Source organism: Musca autumnalis, unplaced genomic scaffold (assembly GCF_047663935.1).
Source record: "Musca autumnalis isolate F117 unplaced genomic scaffold, ASM4766393v1 scaffold_1, whole genome shotgun sequence".
Lineage (NCBI taxonomy): Eukaryota > Metazoa > Arthropoda > Insecta > Diptera > Muscidae > Musca > Musca autumnalis.
In genome coordinates this window covers 41442928-41465683 of record NW_027411644.1, presented here as the reverse complement: position 1 = coordinate 41465683, position 22756 = coordinate 41442928, and the positions used below count along the sequence as shown (strand labels likewise).

The window sequence follows — 22756 nt, the reverse complement described above, 5'->3', positions numbered from 1 at the left end:
TGCAGTTGTCGGGACGCCTACGTCACACAGGCAAGTTGTGGGATTTTGACAATCAATACATGAAGTCAACTGTCCTGTCATTTGTAAACGCAGGGTTAATAAGCGAATAGAAACATGTGATGATCCGTCCAGTCGTTTTCGAGATAGAGCGGACACTGTCTCGTAGATGGACATTAGCCACAAAACTATGCAATATTTTTCAACAAAAAATTACCGAAGGTAGATCAAAATGCGTCTCTAGATCGACCTCCATAGTAGAGCAAAATCATAAAATTGCTGTAGTGAGGAATTCGATTTAAGAACACCTAATTTCATATTTTTTTAATGAAATTCACGCTGGTGTGGACAGGGACTTGGAGGTAGGCCACAGCTAACAGCTGATTAGTCCCGGTCCACACTAGAGTGATTTCATTGAAAAAAATGCATGAAATTATGCGTCTCTAGATCGACTTCCATAGTAGAGTAAAATCATAAAATTGCGGTAGTGGGGAATTCGAGTTAAGAACGCCTAATTTCATAAAAATTTTTAATGAAATTAACGCTAGTGTGGACCGGGACATACAAATTCTTTCTTATTATGGCCTATTCTGTCAAAAAGCAGGGTTAAGATTTTATTTATTGTTGTTTTATCTTAAATTTAAAAAAAGAGTTCAAACAATTTTCGTTCGCATGGCAAAATTAAATTCCTAACTTTTTTAATAGTAATACTTGCGAAAGAACGATTCGTCAAATATTGATATTAGCTCTGTTCCTTTACGTGCAAGAATCTTCAAGTTTTACAACTTTTTACTCGAAAAGCGTTCCTTTACTTCAGACACTATAAAATTCATATGGAAGCAGATTACAACTTTTGCTACTTTTGCCGGTTTTACCACTTTCAAAAGTAAAGGAACAGACCAATTAATTGAAATTTGTTCCAAAAGTACGGGAATGGAAAAATTACAATTTTGTAAAAATTCTAGCTGAAATGTATCTGCAAATCGGATGCCAGCAATCACGATGTTAGATCAGAAAAACTTGTAAAGTAGAAAATAAGAGAATGACTTTTTTACTCTCATAAGTTTGGGTACAACCATGGTACAATAATTTGGAAGGTAGGTCAGGTTATATTTGCTTATTCTGTCAGAATTACCATAACTGAATATGCAACAGGTTGTACTGTTTATTTGATATTTTGGATCATTAACTAAAAACGCGAAAAATGAATGGGAGGCTAATGCTTGGTTTATATTTACGAAATCAACTCGATTTCAACTGTTAAATCCATAGGTTAAACGTCAAATGAAATCCAATGGATTTCAGATGAGATTTCATTTGACGTTCGACCTATGGAATTGACAGTTGAAATCGAGTGGATTTCGTAAATGTAAACCAAGCATTAGCATAAGTTTCTTTAGTCTCGGGCCACACTACAGTAATTTCACTGAAATTTTGACACGAAATTATGCGTCTCTAGATCGAGTTCCATAGTAGACTAAAATCATAAATATGCTGTAGTGGGGAATTCGAGCTAAGAACGCCTAATTTCATGAAATTTTTTATTGAAATTCACACTAGTGTGGACCGGGACTTACAGAGTCAGCTTCTGTATATGTTCAAAAGTTTGTTTCAACATGATTGGCCTGTTCCCGTACTTTATAAAGTGGTAAAAGTCGTAAACGATTTTCATATAAACGGGAGCGCATTTTGGGGAATATGTGGAATATGTGCAAAATGTGTAAAAATATTTTAGTTCTGGAACGAAGATTTGGTAAAAAGTTAAGCTGAAAACAGATACAACGTTTGATTAAAGTTAGAATGGAAAATATAACGAATTTTCATTATATTTTCCAGCAAACATTCGGATCCGTAAGTAATAATATAAATAATATAGTCCTTTACAAAGTAATGTAAACAAATTATTTTCTGCATTACCAGTAAGCAGAAAGATAGTGGACACGCGAGTTAAGTATTTCATTGCAGTGGCAACAGTTTGTGGTTTTCTCACCGGCATTTAAAATTCTTTTCGGAATCATTTAATTTCTTCATTTAAGAAAAAAAGAAGAAAAGAACTTGAAAAGCTAATTGGATTCTGTTAATTCGTTCGTTATTTTCTTATTTTCGTTATTAAATGTAAGTAAATAAATTATTTATTATATTATATTATATATTTTATTTTATTTAATTATTAATTTTATATCGGTTTTCTCTTTTTTCTCATTCCTATTTTCTTGAGAATATTTTCTCGAGAATATTTTCTTGAGAATATTTTCTTGAGAATATTTTCTTGAGAATATTTTCTTGAGAATATTTCCTTGTGGAAAAATTCAAAGTTTTATTCTTTCTTCGGTAAAAAACGGTCCAAACTTTGGATCTAGAAATATTGTGTCCATCTTTTAAGTGTATGTTCGGGATCCTTTGGGCAAGTCCATGTTTCCTAAATGATAAGACCCTACAAAATGATATGAACAAAGGTCCCAAGTTATACGCTAATATATCCATAGAAACCCATTCTAGTGCAGCGCAGCTCAGTCAGCGACCCACCATTTATAGTCTGGCACTAGATGGCAGCTGATTCTAATACTGAATATTCTTAAACCCATGACCTACTTTGGAAAATTATTCCCACTAAGAAAATATGCAGCTAAATGGGATTGAAAACTGTTCGAAAATGTATACCGATGTTGTTCGTCGTGGTCCAGTTTACAGCGATGTTATGTTTTCCGGGGACAAATCCATGCTTACTGGGATATTAGTCCCAAAATAACATCCACTTCCGTAAACTATGTCTGTCCATTCCTTTAAGTATCTCCTCTGCAACACTTTTGAACTTTAATCCTAAATATGAAATATGAATTTAGTGGACTGATATGAAATCATTAGAATGGAAAATATAACGAATTTTCATTATATTTTCCAGCAAACATTCGGATCCGTAAGTAATAATATAAATAATATAGTCCTTTACAAAGTAATGTAAACAAATTATTTTCTGCATTACCAGTAAGCAGAAAGATAGTGGACACGCGAGTTTTTTGTTAACAAAACAAGTAAGAAAGTATCAGTCAGTTGTGCTGACAAGATATACCCCAGCCACTAACCCACAAAAAAAAAAAAAAAACAGTAAGAAATAACTTTGTGGATTCTGCCTCCTTATCACATCAAGCTTAAAAAATAATATAATAATTGTTCCACAAACATCCCATAAGGGACAAAGGAGACTTCTCTCATATCAATGAGTACATCCCGATTCATATTTCCTGATATGAGGACCTACAGTTTATCGCCGATTCCGAGAAGTTTTATGAGAAGTTTTACATGGCTGAAATACTCAGAAAATGTCGCCAACATTACTGAGGGGTATTTTCCCACCGATTGAAGTTACCTGGCCGGGAAATCGATCAAAGGTGGCGAAATACCACTTAATAATTTTGACGACATTTCCTGAGTATTTCTGCCATAAAAACTTCTCTACAAGTGGTGTCTTAGGACACGCCGTTCGGACTTGGCGGTAAATTGTTGTATGTATAAATCCCAAAACTATACGCCAGGAGGAGTCAGTGGGTGCCTTCACCTTCACCAAAATTAATATTTCAAAAAAAACTTTAACGGTAGCGACACGGAGTACATTTTGAAAAAAAAAAAAAAACGTGGCGAAGCGATCGCACTGTTCAACAAAAGTAGTATGAATAGTATGAATGAAAGTGAAATGCCGGTATTTTCACGAAAGAATAGACAAAGAAATGACAGATTTTTACAGTGGGTAGGTTAGTTCATTTTCTTTATAAAAAATTACTAAAATTACTACAAAAATCCAAGTAATTCGCAATAATGCACAAACTGGGAATTTCTCTGTCATGGTAGAGACAATTATAGCATGGGAAGCATGGGAGGAAAAAGTGGTTCTCTACAAAAAACCCACTTTATATTAGGCAGCAGCCCCGTTATCTACACAAACCTATTATTGCAATTTGTATCAGTGGAAAGGTCAGTCGTTCTATTTTCATATCGTCGTTGTCATGCTTAAGTGTTCCATACGCCATTTGCCTGATTCGAGAAAAACTAAGTTAATGTTTTAGTCCATACAGTCCATACAGTGTGGTGCAAAAATCCAATACTTTTCAAGCTACAGGTCGTAATTTTGATCGGATGGTCACGAAATCTTGGTTGCTTATGGGAGTCCTAGAGACAAAGAGGCATATTAGTTTTGGTGGTAGTCGGATTATATTCCCTAAAAGAAATGTTTACCAGTGAAAAGCTTAGGCATATTAAAGCGGCTTGGGGAATTGGATTATCTAAAACAAAATACATTGTTGGATTAATTTAACATAACAAGAGTATGAAGAGTATGAAGCTAGTCTTTAAAAGTGCGATTTAGTGAAAGTGGAACTTATTTAAAATTTCTAAGCTCACATAATGGAATTTTTGTAAATTTTTAAACATGGTATACACAATATATGGGTGAAGTCAAGGTTGCACTATTCTAATTCGCGATATATTGCAGTAATAGTGGACCAAATGATCATTTACATTTACAATATCAATATCTTTTCGATTATTTAGTTTGTTTGACGGTCCGAATCATATAAATCATAGATCTTGAAAATCCATACCCTAGAACGGCGGAAACGGCTACTGAAACCCTGTAAACCCAGAAAAATGTGCGAAAATTGTTTTTGAAAATATCGCGGATTTTATGGCGTTATCTTTAATTTTATTTTCAATGAAGAAACTGACAAAGTATCCGTTTTATCCCAAAAATAGTGAGTGATACTACATCGTTTAGAATCGATGTATTTTTACATGGTTTATAGTGAAATCGGATGCGCGTAAAAAGTGTATGCCATAAACTGCAGACGATGCAACATCCAAAGTAAATCCTGGCAATTGTGTACAAATTAAAAGAGAAGAATTCGTTGTATTGGTAAACCGCATGCGCATCAAGTGATTTTGAGGATTTCGCGATTTAAAAGCATTTCAAGATGAACATCACCCGATGCAGTTGTATTTCAAGATTATACTCCATTAAAAAATAAAACCGACTGTTCTTGCTACGGTTGTTTCGCTTTCGTTTGCGTTTGTGTTGCCCTTGAAAATCTAAATGGAGCATCTTTGTTTTATAGATAATGACCATTATTCAAAGTGTCAATGCCATTTTATGTTTACGAGTGTGGACGAGAGCCCACGAAATGCTATAATTGGTACTTAGTCTCCCTTGCGGGTAAAAAACATTTGAGCAGAGAAGCATAGTTCCACGTGGACGTACCTTCACGAGTTTCAATATTTTGGAGTCTTTAGAGTCATTATTCCACCGAAAAGGCTACTTATGGGTATAAAACATTACCGGTAGAAGTGTTATGTAGCCTCCAAGCCTCCATTGAACGATACCTTCCGGTTCTCCTTATTTTCAAGGTTTTAGTGGCATTATTCAACATTATTTGGTGATTATTTGGTATGTAGAATTGTCGGTAAAATCCACGTTTCCATATAGCCCCCATAAAACGATGCCTACCGATTTTTGGGGATTTTTTTCAACCGAAATGTCTGAAACCTGAAACCTGATTGCTGGTGGGTAACGTCGTTTTTGCTTGTGGTAACAAATAACAAAGTGCTTGTTTCATTGAGCACGTTATTTATTATTTTACACTTTTAAACATGAAGCATCACTTATATTTGTTTTGTTTTGCTATTATTCCTCAAATCGATGTCAGTTAAATAACCACTTTTAAGATCTATTTGTGGCCTAGACCATTTGGTAAACCAAAGGACATAGATAGATATTAGTAGATATTCCCGGTATAAGACCTATAGGACCCTGTTTACATGTAATATGATCTGGTACCCCCTTGGTCCATATAGTAAACCACTAAAGTAAACCTCCTAGTGGGGATATTCCATGCCTAATATGCAATATTGTTGATACATTTGGTAGCAAATAATCCTTGTTAAGAATAAAATTCATAAAATGTCATGTTTTTTAACATTTACCACATTTACCAGTACTAAGCAGAGCTCCGATTCACTCGCGAGTGAAAATTTGGGGGGAGGTGGTAATTTTTTTTGGTTGCAATATTTTTGGTGGTTGTGAGGCAAGTTTATTTTGGGGTGGGATAAGTTTTTGTTTCGAAGTCGAGTTTTCGCTCGCGAGTGGAATTCGAGCGAATTCGAGCGAGTATTCGGAGCTCTGGTACTAAGTGGTTTTATCGCAACTATTTGTTAATGCATGGAAAGTGTTCGTTTTCTCAGTTTGAAAACATTTCCTTGGCAAACTGTATATACTAGCAATATGAAAATAGTGGACACTATCCCTATCAAACAGTTATTTTTTTGACACATTTTAATTTTGCCATTAAAAAAGTAAAGGAACAAAGCTAGATTGGCTTTTTTGTGGGCAATAAACGTGGATTTTTTAAAAATGTTGTTGGAGGACAATAAAGGTCGATTTTTTCAATATATTTTGGAGGCTATAAACTTGGATTTTTAAAATATTTTTTGGAGTACAATAAAAGTTGGACTTTTTAAATATTTATCCGATGACAATATTTTTTGGATTACAATAAACGTGAACTTTTTAAATATTTTTTGAAGGACAATAAACGTGAATTTAAAAAAAATCAAGGACAAGAAGCGAGGATTTTTTAAAATTTTTTTCGAGAACAATGAACGTGGATTTTTAAACATTTGTTCAATGATGAGATTTATGCATACGGGCAAAAAGTGCCTCATCGAAATAATGGTTTTAGACCCCAAGTATGTTTGGACAATTTGGAGTCGATGGAATGTCCGTCCGTCTGTCTGTCCGTCTGGCTGGCTGGAGCGCACGATAACTATCGAACGGATCAACCGATTTGGTCCAACATTTGGTCTTCGTCATATTATATCCAAACTTAGTTTCATGGGCAATACCGGTCCACAACTTCCGGTACTTCTCCCCAATATTTAAAAATGTCACTGAAATGCTAGGACGATATCAACATTTGTTTCTTAGTGCAGTTAATTCCTAATCCACATTTTTGTCGGAAAGTTCACATGTCTAAAAAGGGCTACAAAATTCTGGCTTCACATTAGCTGAGGGTATATAATCTGTCGGCAAAGCCGACTGACACTTTTTTACTTGTTTTATTACAAATTCAGGACTTTCAGATTTCGTCGTTATAAGCGATATGACGTTATAAACGATTTGGACTGTATTGTTTTTTTTATTTTGCAGAGAATGGAGAGAATGGAGATTGACAAGATTGACAACATCGACACCATTTGGGCGCTGAAGACTTACAAAGACCTTGGCCAATACCTCCTAGCCATTTCAGCGGCTAAAAAGAAGGCAGAGGAGGAGCGAGATGCCTTTGCTGATGGAAAGCTGATGGAGGTGCAAAAAGCAAAAAGGGAATTGGAGGAAAAGTTAGTGGAGATCGGAAGATTGGTACAGGGCCCGGAGGTCAAAAGGAAGAAGCCTGCTGGCTTCCAACCGGTGCCCCCTCCGTCTCCAAACTCCTCATCCTCCTCGCTATCTCCAAGCTTCTCCCCAATAAGGCCACGACACTTCATCATCTTCATCAACGACGACAACGACAACACTGACAACAATGACAACAACAGCACTGACAACAACAATGACGACAACGACAACAACAACAATGACAACAACAACAACGACAATGACAACAACAATGACGACAACACTGACAACAACAACAATGACAACAACAACAATGACAACAACAACAACAATGACAACAACAACAACAATGGCAACAACAACAATGTCAACAACGACAACAGCAACAAGATCTTCAACGACGGCATTGTCAACAACGGTAAATACAATACATACTTACCTTCCTTTTCCTTATACTAAACTAACATTATTTAAAATAAGTATATAATTAAAAAAATTAAGTAACAGTTTTCTACTTTTTTTAAGTGCATTTATAAATAAAACAATGTTTCTTAATTTTTTAATTATATACCTAGTTTTTAGTGCATTAAAAAAAGGATTATAAATGATATTTAATGATGGTGCCCATATAGCGGTACCACCCGATTTAAGACAAAAAACACTTGAAATCGGGCGGTACCGCTATATGGGCGCTATACCAAAACCTGGACCTATATCCATAATTTTTAATGGGTACGTTTCTGTACCATTGGAAATCCTAGTTGCCAAAAAACAGCCAATACGGGCAAAAAGTGCCTCATCGAAATAATGGTTTTAGACCCCAAGTATGTTTGGACGAAATGTGTTTCAGACAATTTGGAGTCGATGGAATGTCCGTCCGTCTGTCTGTCCGTCTGGCTGGCTGGAGCGCACGATAACTATCGAACGGATCAACCGATTTGGTCCAACATTTGGTCTTCGTCATATTATATCCAAACTTAGTTTCATGGGCAATACCGGTCCACAACTTCCGGTACTTCTCCCCAATATTTAAAAATGTCACTGAAATGCTAGGACGATATCAACATTTGTTCAACATTTGTTTCTTAGTGCAGTTAATTCCTAATCCACATTTTTGTCGGAAAGTTCACATGTCTAAAAAGGGCTACAAAATTCTGGCTTCACATTAGCTGAGGGTATATAATCTGTCGGCAAAGCCGACTGACACTTTTTTACTTGTTTTATTACAAATTCAGGACTTTCGGATTTCGTCGTTATAAGCGATATGACGTTATAAACGATTTGGACTGTATTGTTTTTTTTATTTTGCAGAGAATGGAGAGAATGGAGATTGACAAGATTGACAACATCGACACCATTTGGGCGCTGAAGACATACAAAGACCTTGGCCAATACCTCCTAGCCATTTCAGCGGCTAAAAAGAAGGCAGAGGAGGAGCGAGATGCCTTTGCAAGAAAGCTGATGGAGGTGCAAAAAGCAAAAAGGGAATTGGAGGAAAAGTTAGTGGAGATCGGAAGATTGGTACAGGGCCCGGAGGTCAAAAGGAAGAAGCCTGCTGGCTTCCAACCGGTGCCCCCTCCGTCTCCAAACTCCTCATCCTCCTCGCTATCTCCAAGCTTCTCCCCAATAAGGCCACGACACTGCATCAACGACGACAACGACAACACTGACAACAACAACAACACTGACAACAACAATGACGACAACGACAACAATGACAACAACAATGACAATAATAAGCCATTAAGTACCTGCCAACATCATGAGTCCCAAATCATATTTTGATGAACCTGGAGATCAAGGCGGAAAACTATCCAAGAAGGCCAAAGATTCACCATTCATGGTTTTTTTTTTTTTTGTTGGAATATGTTGCCTTATACAGACAAATAGTGTTGGTCAGCTACCCAAAGTAACCATGAACTACAGCTGATTACGAAATGTTATTAGTTTATCGTGATTTTCTACTTTCTATTTTCCTTTTTGCTTTCCTCTTTGTTTGTTTTGATTATTATGTTTTTTTTTAATGACGAGTTTACAAACTAATTTTCGCCTTATGAATGAAATTGCACAGTTCATTAAATAGTGATGAAGAGTGAGTTTTCAGTAAACTGGGTAAGTTGTTGTATGTCCTAAAGAGTGTATAATCCTTTCTTAAATTATTATATTTACAGCATGTGAATATGACGTGGTCATCCGTTTCAATTGTATTACAAGTGTCGCGGTGGCAAGTTTTACTCTGTGGAGGTAGGTTTTGCCATAAGTGTGCCCAACAAAAAGTCTATTGATGAGCTTTATATCGGCTAGAGGAAAAGAGAGATTGTCGTGCCAGTGGCGTTTTGGAGGTTCATTGAAGAATTGATAGAAGTAAGTGCCCTTTGTTCTTGATTGTTCTTTATAGTAATTGGTCCATTCTTCCCATAGAAGCTGGTGTATGATAGCATAGCCATCTTTAACTGCTAATTGCGATGGAATTACACATCCTACCGTGGCAGCATGTTTCGCAAAATGGTCTGCGCGTTCGTTTGCTGGTATTCCGATATGGGAAGGAGTCCATATAAAGGTGATCGACGAAATGGAGGAAGTGTTTATTTTTTTGATAATCTCATTAGCCAGGTAATTGTTCGATGTGTTATTGCTCAAGAGAAGAAGAGAGTTTTTGCTGTCAGTTAAGATCACTGCTTTTTCAAAGCCATCTTCAACTATGATATCAACAGCTTTGTTGATTGAGTGGAGTTCCCCCATCAAAGATGAGAGTTTAGAATTAATTCTGAAAAGAAAGTTTTGGTTGCAAGACATGTTGCACACAGCGCAGCCAGTAATATCAGCTATAACTGACGCATCAGTCGCCCATATAGATGCTCCTATAAATCTGGTTTCATTTAACTTTTCTTGCAGCACCGCTCGAAATAATTCCTTGGGATGAGTGTGTTTGGAGAATTCGAAGATATCCAACATAAATGATATTTTTTTTTGCTGGCACAACATACTCATTGGTCTTTATATTGCCAAAAATGTTTCTGAATTTTGTGTAGACTTTGCCTAAGCTGGTCTTGTTGGAAGGTGCTGATGTGATTTTGTCGTAGATGTCTTTATGGAATATTTTGAACTTTATTAGTTCTTTAGACGCCAAGTATTGAGACCTTTGTTCTGGCGGCAAGCTTAAGGCTAGTGCATAAATTATGTGTACAGGAGTAGATGGTGTGAGACCGAGACTTCTTCGAAATGTTTGATTTTGAAAACTGGTCACTTTTCGATTTATGTATGTTGGCATATGTGCCATTGAAGAAATTGAGTATTCAGTTTTGGAACAGAGTAGCGATTTGGATAGAGTTAACGCCGTTTTTGGGTTAATTCCTTGTTGAAATGAATTAATCATCTTAAGCGCATTTACCGAATTGTTGCATGAAGACATGACATCTTCATAATGCTCTTTCAGTGTGAGACTATTTTTTATGTTCCTCCCAAGAAATTTAATCATTGTAACAGATTTGATTAGATTGCCCTGTATGCTTATCATGGGCATTTTTCTCGCCCCTTTGGCAACATACATTACTGCTGTTTTTTCAATGTTTTGTTTAAGATTCAGTTGAGATAGAGTTCGATGAAATGAGTTTAATTTTTGTTGGAGGTTAAAGTTGGCCATATCAAAGTCTTTATTTGTGGATAACAAGATGAAATCATCCGCAAATTGAAATGTATATGTGTTTTCGTCATTGATTCCATGGAGACCGAGGGTATAAATATTGAAAAGAGTGGGACTAAGACAACTCCCTTGAGGCAGTCCATTGAATATCTCTAGTTCGCTTTTACCCATAACTAGAACACGATGTCTTAAAAAGTTTATTATCCACTGTGTAAGGTCTGAGGGACAGTGTAGTTCTTTTAAAATTTTGTGCAGCAAATCTATTTTAACACAATCATATGCTTTTTCCCAGGGGTGCCAACTGTTCCGAGGTAAAAATCGCTACAGCCACATACGCACCATAGGTCTGTAGCGATTTTTACCTTAAAACTGTTGACATTCATGCTTAAACAGTGGTTTTTGTACGTCAAAAATCACCACAAGTAGCGGAAAAACCACCAACTTGGCACCCCTGCTTTTTCCACATCTAGAGAAAGCATGAATACTTTATCTCCATTTTCTTTGTGAAAATTTATGGTATGTAAGATGTCATTAATACACATTGAGGCAGAAAGATGTTTTCTATATGCATATGTATTGGCAGGCAAAATCTTGTTATGATCTAGAAAGCTTTGAAGGCGATCCTTTATTATGAGATTAATTATTTTAGCAAAAACAGAAATAAGCGCAATTGGCCTAAAGTTGGTTATGATGTCCAAATCTTTTCCTTTTTTCGGAATGGGGACAATTTTGATTTTTCTCCATTCATCCTTAATCTCGCAGTTCTTCCATGCCAGGTTCATGGCTGCTAATAGATATGACTTTGAAAATTCTGAAAGATGATTCACCATCTCATATGTTATACCATCGAGACCAGCAGCAGATGGTTTGTTTTTGGTTTTTAATACTTTAGAGAATTCTTCAAGTGTTAAGTCCATATTTGTTTGAGGGGTTTCAAAATTAAAAAGAATTGGTGTGTTATCAGAAACTTGGTTTCTTAGATGCATAAGAAAGTCATTGTCATTGTCCGAAGACCATTTTGATTTTGTTGATGATGATAAGGAGTTCTTGCAACCACGCACTAATCTGAATAGACCTTTAGAATTCGGAGCGTTACTCAAATGTTCAACATTCTTTTTAAACGAGTGTCTTTTTGCATAAATTGTTGAATTTCTAAAATTCTTTTTGGCTTCAATGAGCTTTTTTGCGTTTTCGTTGTTATTGTGTAAATCGTATATTTTTTGTGCCGCAATCATCAGTCTGTAATTTTTTTCCACAACGGAATCCCACCAGGGTTTTGGAATATTTTTATCATTTATTGTGAAGGTAGATTTTTTAATCTCTTCTTTAAAGGTTTTTTGAATGTCATCAAAAGATGAGTTAATATTCACGTTTTCTAAGTTTTTTAAAAGTTTCTTTTTTGCCAGAAATTTTTGAGGTTTATTTAACACACTTTTGATTTTTATTATTACAGGAAAATGATGGCTACCACCTATTGTGGAGGGATGAACATCCCAAGTAACATTCAAGGAAGTGTTTGTGAAAGTTAAGTCAAGCACCGAACCTGCAGGCTCACTTAAACGTTTCTTAAAGGTGTGTTTACCACTGTTTATATTGCGAAAGAATGACGAATTGGTAAAAAGTTAAAAAGTTAAGCTGAAAACAGATACAACGTTTGATTAAAGTTTTGCGTTGGGCGTCGAGAAAAAAACAACAACAACAACAGGGCGACGACGATACCAAAGTCCAGCGTTTATCTGTTCGTCGGCATATATTTCAAATGAATTTGAATTTTTAGGCATCATGCCCAACAGTGTAAAAACGGCCAAAACGACACAAAACTTTAATCAAACGTTGTATCTGTTTTCAGCTTTACATTTCCTGCCACTTGTCTTACGTTGCAATTAAAGACACACTTAAGAAGGCCATCCTATTTTTAAACAGCTGTTATGTATTTCATTGCAGTGGCAACACTCTTTGATTTTCTCACCTTTCATTTAACAACAACAACATAACATTTTCTCTTTTTTAGAGTGCAGTTTGAGTTTGTTCGTCGGCTACGAGAGTGGAACGGAAAAGTTTTTCCGAGTTTTTTTAAGTAGTTTAATAAGCCATTAAGTACCTGCCAACATCATGAGTTCCAAATCATATTTTGATGAACCTGGAGATCAAGGCGGAAAACTATCCAAGAAGGCCAAAGATTCACCATTCATGGTTGTGGGCAAGTTTTGTTGCCAAGAGCTCACTCAAAAACCACATGATGCCTGCCAAATACCTATCTGAAATACTTGATCTGTTCCAGTACTGCAAGAATCTACTAATTTTTACTATTTTTCCCGATAACATAAAGGAAAAAATGTTATCGTAGTAAAAAATAGTAGCTTCTGGCAGGTTCTGGAACAGAGCAACTATTTTGGCACGAAATTTTACGATTTTCGAGAAAACTTATCTGGCATCACTGTCCATAACTAGAAGTATCGATAACACTAATCGATTGTATTCGTTACGTTTGCCGCATTGAAAAACTCAACGCCGTTACTGACCATATGACCGGCATTTAAAATTCTTTTCGGAATCATTTAATTTCTTCATTTAAGAAAAAAAGAAGAAAAGAACTTGAAAAGCTAATTGGATTCTGTTAATTCGTTCGTTATTTTCTTATTTTCGTTATTAAATGTAAGTAAATAAATTATTTATTATATTATATATTTTATTTTATTTAATTATTAATTTTATATCGGTTTTCTCTTTTTTCTCTTTCCTATTGAAATTGAGAATATTTTCTCGAGAATATTTTCTTGAGAATATTTTCTCGAGAATATTTTCTTGAGAATATTTTCTTGAGAATATTTTCTTGAGAATATTTTCTTGAGAATATTTTCTCGAGAATATTTTCTTGAGAATATTTTCTCGATAATATTTTCTTGAGAATATTTTCTTGAGAATATTTTCTCGAGAATATTTTCTTGAGAATATTTTCTCGAGAATATTTTCTTGAGAATATTTTCTCGAGAATATTTTCTTGAGAATATTTTCTTGAGAATATTTTCTCGAGAATATTTTCTTGAGAATATTTTCTTGAGAATATTTTCTCGAGAATATTATCTCGAGAATATTTTCTTGAGAATATTTTCTCGAGAATATTTTCTTGAGAATATTTTCTTGAGAACATTTTATCGAGAATATTTTCTTGAGAATATTTTCTTGAGAATATTTTCTCGAGAATATTTTCTTGAGAATATTTTCTCGAGAATATTTTCTTGAGAATATTTTCTCGAGAATATTTTCTTGAGAATATTTTCTTGAGAATATTTTCTTGAGAATATTTTCTCGAGAATATTTTCTTGAGAATATTTTCTCGAGAATATTTTCTCGAGAATATTTTCTTGAGAATATTTTCTCGAGAATATTTTCTTGAGAATATTTTCTTGAGAATATTTTCTTGAGAATATTTTCTCGAGAATATTTTCTTGAGAATATTTTCTTGAGAATATTTTCTTGAGAATATTTTCTCGAGAATATTTTCTTGAGAATATTTTCTTGAGAATATTTTCTTGAGAATATTTTCTCGAGAATATTTTCTTGAGAATATTTGCTCGAGAATATTTTCTTGAGAATATTTTCTCGAGAATATTTTCTTGAGAATATTTTCTTGAGAATATTTTCTTGAGAATATTTTCTCGAGAATATTTTCTCGAGAATATTTTCTTGAGAATATTTTCTTGAGAATATTTTCTTGAGAATATTTTCTTGAGAATATTTTCTTGAGAATATTTTCTTGAGAATATTTTCTTGAGAATATTTTCTTGAGAATATTTTCTTGAGAATATTTTCTCGAGAATATTTTCTTGAGAATATTTTCTCGAGAATATTTTCTTGAGAATATTTTCTTGAGAATATTTTCTTGAGAATATTTTCTCGAGAATATTTTCTTGAGAATATTTGCTCGAGAATATTTTCTTGAGAATATTTTCTCGAGAATATTTTCTTGAGAATATTTTCTTGAGAATATTTTCTTGAGAATATTTTCTTGAGAATATTTTCTTGAGAATATTTTCTCGAGAATATTTTCTTGAGAATATTTTCTGGAGAATATTTTCTCGAGAATATTTTCTTGAGAATATTTTCTTGAGAATATTTTCTCGAGAATATTTTCTTGAGAATATTTTCTCGAGAATATTTTCTTGAGAATATTTTCTCGAGAATATTTTCTTGAGAATAGGGAATGAATGAATGAAATTGCAATATATTGGATGCACTGTGAATTATACGGAATAAGAAAATTGCAGAGTATGGTTACACTTCTATCATGGAACTTCAGTCGTTTTTTTGGTTATGACGAAGCAGATTTGTTCGAAATATCCCTAGTAGGCACATCTTGCTAAGGAAGAGTTATCAGAACACCAGTTTCGTCTCAAGTGTTGCTGTGGTTGGCATCACGAAACCAGTCCTATGTGGTTGTTGCTTTTAGCTACAAAAACGTCAAGCGATGGATTAAACAGAACATAAACCCACGTTCAGATTTCGTAAATCTGAACTTACTATCTTTCGTTACACCTGTATGATGAATATAGTGAACCCATTTTGCATCTATGGACTTCAGCCAACCATTTTTGGGGATAATGTCCAAACACACTGATTTTATTTAAAACATATGTACATAAAATATATTTTTATATCGAATTGAGAAGTTTCATTTGTTTATGCCTGGCAACATCGGCTACTTTCCTATTACAGCAGGAATGTAGTTTTCTGCAGTACTGCATCACCATCGGCTTTCTTGATTTGTTTCTAGCAGTGTTTATCCATTAATGTTGATAAATTTCATTTTGAATCGTGGATTTCATCTTTTCTTCGCATATAATATGTTTGGATTTGGTTAATTGAAAATTGTGATTCAATGTGCCCAATCTGAAATTAACCATGAATTATTAGTAATTCTGGATATTTAGATGCAGTGATACTTACCACTGTCAACATCTTAGAAGAAAAGTAACACGCGGAATTATCATTGATGTTAGTTTAAATAGTTTTTAATTCATTTATTAAATTTACATATATTTGTATTTCTTTAAACCAATATTTATGAGACGTCAAAGAATATTGATATTTTATATTTTTGTTTACAATTTTCAAAAATGAAGTTGACACTAGTATTACGTACAACAACAAATTTCTATGTGGTTGTTGTATCGATTGTTGTACAACAACACTTGCTTTTACCTGTAATAATTGTACCATGGTTTATACCATGGTACAATAATTCATAGGTAGGCCAGGTATGAGAATCGCCAAAAAAATACAACCCTGTCGCTATGGCGTAAAACGTCAAAATTGTTTTGATGAATGATAACGGATGAGTAAACTAAGAAGAAGAAGAACGAAATGTTGAAATGAAAACAAAACAGAGTTGAATTTTTTGATCAATAATAAATATCAACTCTGCATGTCAACACGGTTTTGACAATTAAGCCATAACAAAAAAAAATTGTAATCAGCTGTTAGCTGTGGCCTACCTAAGAATTATTGTACCATGGTTTATACTATAGCCATTTGCAGTGTTAACCTTCTTAATGAGGATTTATTTGACGTATACGCAAAGGATATGACATTTGAAACCCAGTGGGTTTCTTAAATCCGATTACATATAAACGTACTATAAGATATAAAATAAAATGTTAAGCAAAGAAAACAATTACCAATTAATAAAACAAAACAGTTTTGTGACAAATGACCACCTACGCAACGCTGTTTTTGAAAAAAACTGTGTTCGATATTTGTGGAACAATTTTTCCATATTATTAAGTACATAAAAATCTTTTCTTTAAAGAAGAGATTTTTTGAATTTTGAACGTTTTTTGGCCAAAAAACTACCCAATTTTGTAACAAAGTTTGAATTATAAATGTCCATTTTTTAATTAATATTTTTCAACTTCCCTAGTCTTAAGACAAGATTATTAATAAGCCAATAGAAACATGTTATGATCCATCCAGTCGTTTTCGAGATAGAGCGGACACTGTCTCGTAGATGGACATTAGCCACAAAACTATGCAATATTTTTCAACAAAAAATTACCGAAGGTAAATCAAAATGTGCCTTTTTCATGAAAAAATATATGTTAAAAAAGTCTGGTACTTTTCATGAAAAAAATGTTTTTGAGCTGCACGCATGGCACAATTACCCAGGTAGTGGCATCGTAAAATTTTGAATATGTTATGTCAAAACTTTCTTTATGTTGTTGGGGAAATTACAACAAAAATAAATTTTTTATAAAGGGATTTGACTTTTCATATTCGATCAGCTGGTGTGATACCACTACCTGGTAGTTCTGCCATGGCTGCACGACTAGGTGTGACCCATGGCACAATTACCCAGGTAGTGGCATCGTAAAATTTTGAATATGTTATGTCAAAACTTTCTTTTTGTTGTTGGGGAAATTAAAACAAAAATAATTTTTTTATAAAGGGATTTGACTTTTCATATTCGATCAGCTGGTGTGATACCACTACCTGGTAGTTCTGCCATGGTGTGACCCTTTAAACAAAGCTAATACAAGCTTTGTTCCTTTACTTTTTTAATGGTAAGGGTGGTAAAAGAGAAAAGTGTCAAATTGGCTCAAAATTGCTCTCTCATGAACATTTTTAACAGAAAAGTAAAGGAACGAAAAAATGGTAGATCTGGCAGCAATGTCAAAAAGAAACATAAAAAAAACAATTTTCGTCTTTTATTTCACAGTTTTTAATTTACTTTTGTCAGCGTTCGACTTTTTCTTCTGTTTTTCGTCGAAAAATCAGTTCTGCCATTTTTTACCTGCAGAAATTTTGCTGGTTGCCTGTGGTAGAAGAGAAAGCCATTTTCGCTCTCTCTCCACTCTCACTCTCTTAAAAATTGCTTCCAGTTTTGCCACTTTTCGGGGTTAAGGAACGCTTTGCAGGTTAAAAATGGTAACAAATGTTAAAAATGGTAACCTCAGGTAAGTTAAGGAACACAGCTAATACTTGCGAAAGAACGATTCGTCAAATATTGATATTAACAGCCTGTTTCTCTATGTCGAACGAAAGTAAAAACGAAAGAAAAACAACTAAACTCGTGTATGATTTTTAAATGTTGTAGTTGTTTTAAAGCAAACACAAAGTCGATATTGCCATAAAAACAAAAGTTTAGGTGTTATTCGTTCGCAATCATTTTCTTTCGACATAGTGAAACAGGCCGTAATTGAAATTTGTTCCAAAAGTACGGGAATGGAAAAATTACAATTTTGTAAAAATTCTAGCTGAAATGTATCTGCAAATCGGATGCCAGCAATCACGATGTTAGATCAGAAAAACTTGTTAAGTAGAAAATAAGAGAATGACTTTTTTACTCTCATAAGTGTGGGTACAACCATGGTACAATAGGTATGTACGATAACCCAAAAGTTTGTACAAATTTGCACAAACTTTTCAAAATGCTGTTCGATAACAAACTTGTAAAGTAAAAGAGAGCGAATTTGGAGACAATAGTGAGAGAATTTTGGAGAGTTTTGTTTACAAGTTTTCGCAAGGAAAATTTTTCTTGTAAGAATTTGCAAGTTTGATCAGCTGATTTAAATTCGAATGTTGCCTGAGAAGCAATGTCTGGGGAAACCTTCTATATAATAAACTTCAAACAAGTTCGTGTACTATTATGTTCCCTCATGGATCTACATATGTACCCGCAGATCCCAGAAGACAGCCGTCAACATTGGATTTAATTCTGACTGATATACCCGCAAACATATTTTCTTTAAGAACAATAAACGACCTATCATCTGACCACCTTCCGGTAAAAGTAGAATTAAATTTTAAAGCCGAACTGTCAGATGTTTGGTTCTATAACCTTAACAAAGCAAACTGGAAACAATTTAAGAAACATATTACAAGAAATAGTAGTACATGTCCTATAGAACAACTTTCGGTGCAAAATATTGACCTTATGGTAAAAAATTTCACAGACACTATTAAAGAGGCAATTGAAATTAGTGTACCAAAAGTTAATGTCAAATGTAAGCCTTCTCAAATTTCCCAGAAAATTAAGGAACTAATACAATTTAGAAACATCTACAAGCGCAATTGGAAGCGTTTTAGAGACCCCAATGACAGATTACAAATGAATGTACTTAATAAGAAAATCAGTAAGGAATTATCTGATTTCCGAAATAATAATTGGAACAAAATGCTAAATGGCCTGGATAAAGGTACGTCACCATTCTGGAAAATGTCGAAAGTGATGAAGAAAAAGACAAATATCATTCCATCGCTTAAAATAAATAATAAGCCAATATACACCCAGGAAGAAAAATGTGAAGCTCTGGCGGAAACATTCCTTAAAAACCATAAAATCTCAGAATCTCTTAGCGATCCAAACACAATTTATGAAGTGGACAACGCCGTCAATATTATTAATTTAACGACACCAACAAGCTTTCGTATAACGTCAGTAAATAAAGTCGAGACCATAATTAAACAATTGAAAACCAAAAAGGCCCCAGGTATAGATGGAATTAGCAATAAATGCCTTAAAATGTTGCCTAGAAACGGTATTATTTACCTTACAAATATATTGAACGCCTGCTTGAAATTGTGCTATTTCCCCCGTAGTTGGAAAATATCAAAAATAGTACCAATTCACAAAATTAATAAACCATATGACGATCCAAAATCATATAGGCCTATCAGTCTGCTATCATCTGTTAGTAAAATCTACGAGAAAATTATTCAAGAACAACTCAACGATTTTATTGAAAGAAACAACATTCTTCCTCAGCAGCAATATGGCTTTAGGAGAACAATAAACACCTGCCACCCACTTTTAAAAATTAAAAATCTGGTGAAAAGGAATTTTCAAAATTCGCTATCTACAGGTATGGTCCTGCTAGATATAAAATCTGCTTTTGATGGAGTATGGCACAATGGCCTAATCTTCAAAATGAAAAAATTTGGTTTTCCCTTACAAATAATAAAAATTATACAGAGTTACATAAAGGGAAGATCATTTGCTGTACACATTGGAAAATCTAAATCTAGAGAAATTACCATACCAAGTGGATGTCCTCAAGGTTCCTGTTTATCCCCTATCCTGTATAATATATACACTGCTGATATACCAACTTTAAATGACTGCAATATTTCAATTTTCGCTGATGATACATCAATATTGAGTGCTGGCACTCACTCAAGTATTATTCTATCAAACCTACAAGATGGCTTGGTCCAACTGAATAAATACTTTACCAAATGGAAAATTCTTGTAAATCCTGACAAAACTCAAGCAATTTATTTCTCAAGGAAACGAAAAGAGTGCTTCTTGCCTCAACATCCTCTTCATTTTCTCCATCATCGCATAGAATGGGAAAACAATGTCAAATACTTGGGGATTATCCTAGACAAAAAATTAAACTTCGGTGACCACATATCATATATTATAGATAAAACTAATAAAGTAACTAGGATAATGTATCCACTAATAAACCGAAAATCTGGTTTAAACAAAGAAAACAAAAAGCTAATACTCAAATCCATTTTTTTGCCAATAATGTTTTATTGTGCTCCTCTTTTTTCGTCCATTGCAACTACCCACATCAAGAAGTTACAAGTGGCGCAAAACAAACTACTAAAAATGATACTCGATCTACCTTGGCATTACTCCACCCTAAGGTTGCATACTTTATCAGGATTCCTGCTTGTAAAAGATAAACTAGAAAAATCTAGATCTACGTTTGAACAACGATGCATATCTTCGTGCTATCCCCACATCAATGAACTTGTTTCATAAGGATTTGTAAATCCAACCCCATTCTAGTCATATAACTTATAAGGTTTTTATTATTTTTTCCTTACATATAGAATTGAAATGTTAATTATACATGCCTCATAATGTTACAAATAGTAAAATCATAATTAAGCAGAAAAGGAACATTAGATCCTAAACTCTTTATATTCATATTTAATACTGTAAACCCACACAATGTCATGAATAAATAAATGAAATGAATGAAATTCGAATGTTTTGTGGCGGACTTCTTGGCAAAAACGTAAACAAACGTTTGGTTATTAAAATAAATAGAAATAAAAAAGGGAAAAATTATTAAATAAATTATGGAAAACGATAATGTAAATAAAATAACTTATTTAGTAGTTTGTGGTGACTACTTTTTTATTTTATTATTTATTTATTTAATCTTTTCCGCCAACTTCTTCTTCAAATCACCTGACTTCTTGCAAGTTTTTCCAAATTGCTGTTCGATAACAATCTGCAAATTTTTAGCTTCGAGAGAGTAAAATTGGTGGAGAGACGTTACTGAGAACTTGCTGAGCACTTGCATATACTTTTCACTTGCGAAGTTATCGTACAGACCAAATAATTTGGGAGGTAGGTCAGGTTGTATTTGCTTATTCTGTCAGAATTACCATAACTGAATATGCAACAGGTTGTACTGTTTATTTGATATTTTGGATCATTAACTAAAAACGCGAAAAATGAGTGGGAGGCTAATGCTTGGTTTATATTTACGAAATCAACTCGATTTCAACTGTTAAATCCATAGGTTAAACGTCAAATGAAATCCAATGGATTTCAGATGAGATTTCATTTGACGTTCGAGCTATGGAATTGACAGTTGAAATCGAGTGGATTTCGTAAATGTAAACCAAGCATTAGCATAAGTTTCTTTAGTCTCGGGCCACACTACAGTAATTTCACTGAAATTTTGACACGAAATTATGCGTCTCTAGATCGAGTTCCATAGTAGACTAAAATTATAAAAATGCTGTAGTGGGGAATTCGAGCTAAGAACGCCTAATTTCATGAAATTTTTTATTGAAATTCACACTAGTGTGGACCGGGACTTACAGAGTCAGCTTCTGTATATGTTCAAAAGTTTGTTTCAACATGATTGGCCTGATCCCGTACTTTATAAAGTGGTAAAAGTCGTAAACGATTTTCATATAAACGGGAACGCATTTTGGGGAATATGTGCAAAATGTGTAAAAATATTTTAGTTCTGGAACGAAGATTTGGTAAAAAGTTAAAAAGTTACATTTTCTGCCACTTGTCTTACGTTGCAATTAAAGCAGCGTTGTCAGTATTGGGGATTTTTCCCCAAATTGGGGAATTTTTATTTGAAATGGGGAAAAAAAATTCGACTTGGGGAATTGGGAAAATGTTGAGGAAATCTGAAAAATATTTGGGGATTTTTGGGGAATTTCTTTTTTGACTTCAGATTATCTGATATTTTTAATTTCAGTACGTGAATAGTGGTAGGGCACGCGTGACGCCCAAATAACAAGCATCATATAATAACTGGTCGCAGCTGTAATAATTTATGACAGATTTGAAGTGTTATTATGCGGTTCGACGACTGACAGCGTACTAGAACAGTGGGTTGAATTGAAATAACATTTTCCATCATTTCTACTGCTAAAAGGCACTTAACTGCAAAAATGATTTCTGGATTGATGGGCAATGATGAAATTTATTTAACATTCATGGCTCCAATTATAAAATAAATTTTGTAGTTAAATGTTGGCCGATATCGGACAGATAACCCGTTTTTTATTCCTACAAATTTGAAAATGAACTTTGTGTTGAGAGCAAATTCAAATCAGCCAATCCGATTTGAGTAAATTTGATGTATACAGACTGTTTTGCTTGAAATGGAATGAAAGATGTAGTAACAAATCCCTGGTAATGCGAACTTTATTCCTTCTGTTTCTTAAAGTAAGGTATAACAAAAAGG

The 22756-nt window shown here is 34.0% G+C and overlaps 1 protein-coding gene and 1 long non-coding RNA gene across 5 annotated transcripts; one reads left to right on the top strand and one right to left on the bottom strand.

Annotated features, from left to right (window-relative positions):
- The first annotated feature begins 1971 nt into the window (after positions 1 to 1971).
- On the top strand, positions 1972 to 13704 carry LOC141397461 (uncharacterized). 4 transcript variants are annotated; one of them, XM_073973674.1, is made up of 7 exons: positions 1972 to 2112; positions 7190 to 7796; positions 8699 to 9490; positions 9550 to 9742; positions 9800 to 9938; positions 12475 to 12593; positions 13033 to 13704. In XM_073973674.1, exons 2-3 carry the CDS (start codon positions 7566 to 7568, stop codon positions 9161 to 9163), a joined length of 696 nt encoding a protein of 231 aa, XP_073829775.1. In that variant the 5' UTR covers positions 1972 to 2112; positions 7190 to 7565; the 3' UTR covers positions 9164 to 9490; positions 9550 to 9742; positions 9800 to 9938; positions 12475 to 12593; positions 13033 to 13704. The 4 variants fall into 4 exon arrangements, with proteins under 4 accessions (XP_073829775.1, XP_073829764.1, XP_073829786.1 ...); XM_073973663.1 differs by having other exon boundaries at positions 8690 to 9490; XM_073973685.1 differs by having other exon boundaries at positions 8690 to 9490; positions 9800 to 9991.
- Positions 9370 to 12633, bottom strand: LOC141397467 (uncharacterized). Its single transcript, XR_012411409.1, has 2 exons — positions 11471 to 12633; positions 9370 to 11302 (listed from the first exon to the last, which is right to left on the bottom strand). It is a non-coding gene; the product is annotated as an uncharacterized lncRNA (long non-coding RNA).
- Positions 13705 to 22756: the final 9052 nt, after the last annotated feature.